General features: G+C 36.6%; 2 protein-coding genes across 2 annotated transcripts in view; one reads left to right on the top strand and one right to left on the bottom strand.

Annotated features, from left to right (window-relative positions):
- Positions 1-1,519: 1,519 nt before the first annotated feature.
- LOC110021858 lies at positions 1,520-2,774 on the bottom strand. The gene is made up of 2 exons (XM_020720541.1): positions 2,079-2,774; positions 1,520-1,732 (listed from the first exon to the last, which is right to left on the bottom strand). The coding sequence occupies exons 1-2, from the start codon at positions 2,743-2,745 to the stop codon at positions 1,653-1,655; spliced, it is 747 nt and encodes a 248-aa protein (XP_020576200.1). The 5' UTR covers positions 2,746-2,774; the 3' UTR covers positions 1,520-1,652.
- Positions 2,775-2,978: 204 nt separating this feature from the next.
- The window catches only part of LOC110021852, an 8,712-nt gene continuing 7,392 nt past the window's right edge, over positions 2,979-4,298 (top strand). The window contains exon 1 of the mRNA XM_020720533.1: positions 2,979-3,047. Coding sequence (XP_020576192.1) covers positions 2,979-3,047 — 69 coding nt within the window. The remainder of the gene's footprint in view (positions 3,048-4,298) is intronic.

Here is a 4,298-nt window from a genome sequence, read left to right on the forward strand (position 1 = left end):
CTTAATCAATATTTTAATTGATTATAAATCTTTGTCGCCTTGTGGTTAATTATATTTTTTTAAAATACTACTTAATATATATATAAAATTGATGAGTAGTATTTCGAGCCAAAACGAGCCGATCACTAGCGAACACATCTTAGTTCGTGTTCAGCTCGTTACCTTATCGAACGAAATTAACGAGCCGAACACAAACTGTTCGCGAACAACGAGCCGTTTTGACAACCCTAATAAGAATATTCTCCCTGTAATTTTCATTTTTATTGAAAAATAAAAATTCCCAATGATGTAATAGTAACATTCATATATGTAGGGCACCACCAATGATCAATTGTGCCAACAAAGAACCACATCTATACATAAAAAGTTGAGTTTAAAAAGAGGTAGAACAAATAATTTCTAATACGTGTCATATAACCTTTTTGACTTGAAAGTATTTTATATGCATTTTATGTGATCCGCTTAATAGTGAGGGCTTTCATGGCTATTCAGCATTATGTGACTGTCAAGATGCTTCCGCCCCACCTTGTGGTCACTGCCTCGTGCTCATAAATGCGTGCATGGAGAACTACTGCAAATGGATAAGTGACAAATGCATCTATACGCTAAAATCTATTTGTATCTTATTAGTATATTTCAAATAATGAAATGTACTAATTTTTATGTAATACTTTCATATTACATAAAAATTATCAATATTGCAAAATTAAAAAAAATGAAATATACTTTTTCAAACATAGGTAAAATGCTGTAAACGTGAGAATCAAAGTGTTAGATATGTAAATACATAAAAAGTTGTTATGTGATATGTATGTAAATTTTATTTAGTTAAATTTCGGAGACCCCGTCAAATTCTTTTTTAGAATTTTAAGATAGATAATCAAAATTGTAATACATTTATTACAAAATATAACATCACATTCATTTAATAATCACAATACAATTATTTCTTATAACTATTAAGCGTACTCATTGAAGTTACATTACATTAGTGAAGAGCTCACACCTCTCCGGCCACATATTTACATTTTCGGCAGTCTTCTTTTGTTAGTAGATCTCTCTTTTGCCGCTTAGGAAATCGCGTGTGCGCCAGAGACTACACAAAGAACTCTTCACTATTTTGGGTGGCATTTTGGAAAGCAGAATAACTTGAAGAAACGAACTGCGACAGCAAAGTTTAGGGCAATTTTTTTGTCATTAAAAGCTGGAGATCTGTAGAAGAGTTTAGAGATGAAGAAGAACCAGCAAGAAGAGAAAAACAATAAGGAGAAGACAGGCAAAAGGGACATCAAGGACAAAAAAAAGACAAAAAGCGAGAAGGTATAGAAATATAAAATAAGAATATAGATAAGGGACACTACATGCATAGCACGCAATTCTTATATATTTATATACCTCACACTTAAAGCATTTATATTTACTCACATAGCATTCAAATCTTTAATATCAGATCAAAAATAAAATTTAAAAGGTGAAATATGTCTTTTCATGCATAAATTTAAAACACCAGAATGTCGTATATAAAATGGAGAAGTTTATTTGTGATATATGCATATTCAAAAGAATTGTGGGCTGCTTATGTAACTTTCACTGTAAATTTTCCTCAATTTTCCTTTTATTTTATTTTTTTTACTTATCATCATGAGCATAGACTAGTAGCCCTGTCTCACTGAGCAAGCCACGATTTGAGCCCAATGCCTGAGTTTTGTCTTCATTTGTTCCGGACTGTCCCCTGTGAATCCATGTAATTAAAAACTTAATCAAACATAAATAAGATTTATTAAAAAAGGGGCATTTACATGCATACCACACACAATTCTTAACTATTTACATATATCATACCCAAAAATACATATTTATATACATAACGCTAAAATCCATAACATAACATCAAAAAGTATCAGCATCACTCTTTCTTTAAAGAGAAAATATCTTTTAGTTTCTACAACCAACAGAGAATGAGGAGGCTACATCATATACACGTGAAGTTACATATTTTCATGCATAAATTTATGATACTAAAATGTCATAGCTATAAAACTTTCAGATTGCAAGGACACAGCCTTGTTACTACTTACCCGGTTTAAAGATCTGCCAGGTATCATCATCAGGATTAACAGAAGTCTTCCCCTGCTCCAGCTGAGACTGCTCATTCGGAGTTCTTGGGCTCGGCGTCCCAAAAAGAGTCGTCATCGGCGATGAAGATGTTGTCGCGGCTGCCGTCGGCGTCGATGCAGGACTCGGTGTCTGTCGCAGCTTCGTGTCAGACGACTGCCTGTTCAATGCAAAGAGTAGATTAAGCGCCGGCAGAGTTTTGCACAATTCCCTGCCTCCGTTATCCTCGCTGAACCCAAAACCGAGCTCTACCGAACCCCTTAGCTCATCCATGTCCTCATCCGTCAAACTCCTTACCCTCTCCCTCCTCGTCCTCGCCCCTTCTTCCTTCCCATCCAAGTCCCTCTCCGCCACCAACCCATCGCTTTGGCTCCGCAGGTACATTTGCCGCTTCTTCTTCTCCCATTTTGCTTCCCTCTCCATATCTCTCATTGAAAGTTGCTTCGAAAGAACCTTCTTCGCCAGATTGCCAGTCCACGTCTTGGGTGGCTGCAGCACCTCGACATCCTCATCATCTGTCTCACTCTCGGAGGAAACCGGCGTTGGCATTGAGGCTGAGGACGATGAGGAGTGGAGTAATTTTTTTTGCTGTTCCATCTCCCTGTTCATGGTTCTTCGATAACTCATCATCGCCCAGCCGGCGTTAGCCACAATGGCCTCGCCGCTTAGACGTGAGATGAGGGAAATGGGGAAGGAGAAGATGGGTTGGGGTTAGGAAGAAAGGACCGCACCAACGGTCGAGAAGAAGAGAACTGTCCATCGCGGGATTAGGTTGCACTTGCTAAAAATACGAGAGGTGGAGTTGTGGCCACAGGTTTCTCCTGCTATGTTTAGTGGAAAGAGCCAGAAAGGCAGATGCGTGCATGGAAGCTGTAGTTGCGCTTGATCTCTTCTCATTTTGGCAATCTGTTTTTGATGGTTCTGCGTCGATGGTTTGTCAGTTGGTAGAAAATATTAAACCGAAGTGCGGCGATGGCGATCCGTCCGCAGCTCTGTTCTGCATCCGGACAAATATTTTCTAGTTAGTACGTGAAAATATTCGGTGGGGGATACGGACACTGCATGCAGAGATCACGGTGATTTACGGTCAGAATTATTTTCATTTAAAAAAAAAAAAATTTAGGTGAGGCCCACCGAAATATATCGAGACCGTAGATCAAATGATTTACTGTCCGGATCGGACACAGCACGGCGTGCGGTGTCCGATCCGTATGGAATAATTTTAAGGGTATCACCGCTGCTCGGATGAGCCTAATACCAACCTTATAATAGTATGAAATACATCCGAGGAAAAAATATTAGGTGAATTAATGAATTACACACGAATAAAGATAATCATTTAGGCGAAAAATTATTGTATGCCGAGTGGGCCCCAACCCTCTATAAAATGTACCAATCAGTGCATTATAGTGGTCTCACTTATCATGTGACAAGTGCATGCTAGACACCGAACACAGATCTGCATCTGATGTCTTCATAGAATAATCTCTCTATTTATGTACATAATATTTTTTCCTAACATGAAAAAACAGTGCATCTATTTGGGGCTCATTGGTTTTTTTTTCTTTTTAATAATGGTTTATTATTTGTTACGCTATACGGCCAAAATTTGGAGAAAAAGATGATTCTCTTTAGCTATTTAGCATGAATGAGTAGACTCAATGTTAATTGATTGAAAAAAAAATGATTCTTATGTTTCCAATATACTCATAAAATTAAGAATTATAAAAATTTTAGATTTAATGGCATTCTCAAAACATTATATTGGAAAAAAATATCATATAAATTCATACCCACCATTTAAAAAATTGTGCATTGAATGGTCGCTGATTTAAGTTGTCTTTATTTGGTCTTTGTTTAGTTTAATAGTAAATTAGTTGAAATAGATCAAATATTTTTACTAGGATTAAGCTTATCAGAAATTGAGTACGAACTTAGTGGTTAACCCAACAAGAATGAAGACTCTTGTGTACTCTTAAATAGGACTGTCAAAAAAGCTCGTTGTTCGTGAACAGCTCGTGTTCGGCTCGTTCGTTAAAACAAGCCGAACATAATCAAATTTTTAAAGCTTGAATTATAAACGAGCCAAACACGAACAACTCCTTGTTCGCTCGTGTTCGGCTCTTTTTAGCTTGAAATAAAAAAAAAATATTACTATTTATATAATAATATATTACATATAT

This window comes from Phalaenopsis equestris, unplaced genomic scaffold (genome assembly GCF_001263595.1).
Source record: "Phalaenopsis equestris unplaced genomic scaffold, ASM126359v1 Scaffold000150, whole genome shotgun sequence".
Taxonomy (NCBI): domain Eukaryota; kingdom Viridiplantae; phylum Streptophyta; class Magnoliopsida; order Asparagales; family Orchidaceae; genus Phalaenopsis; species Phalaenopsis equestris.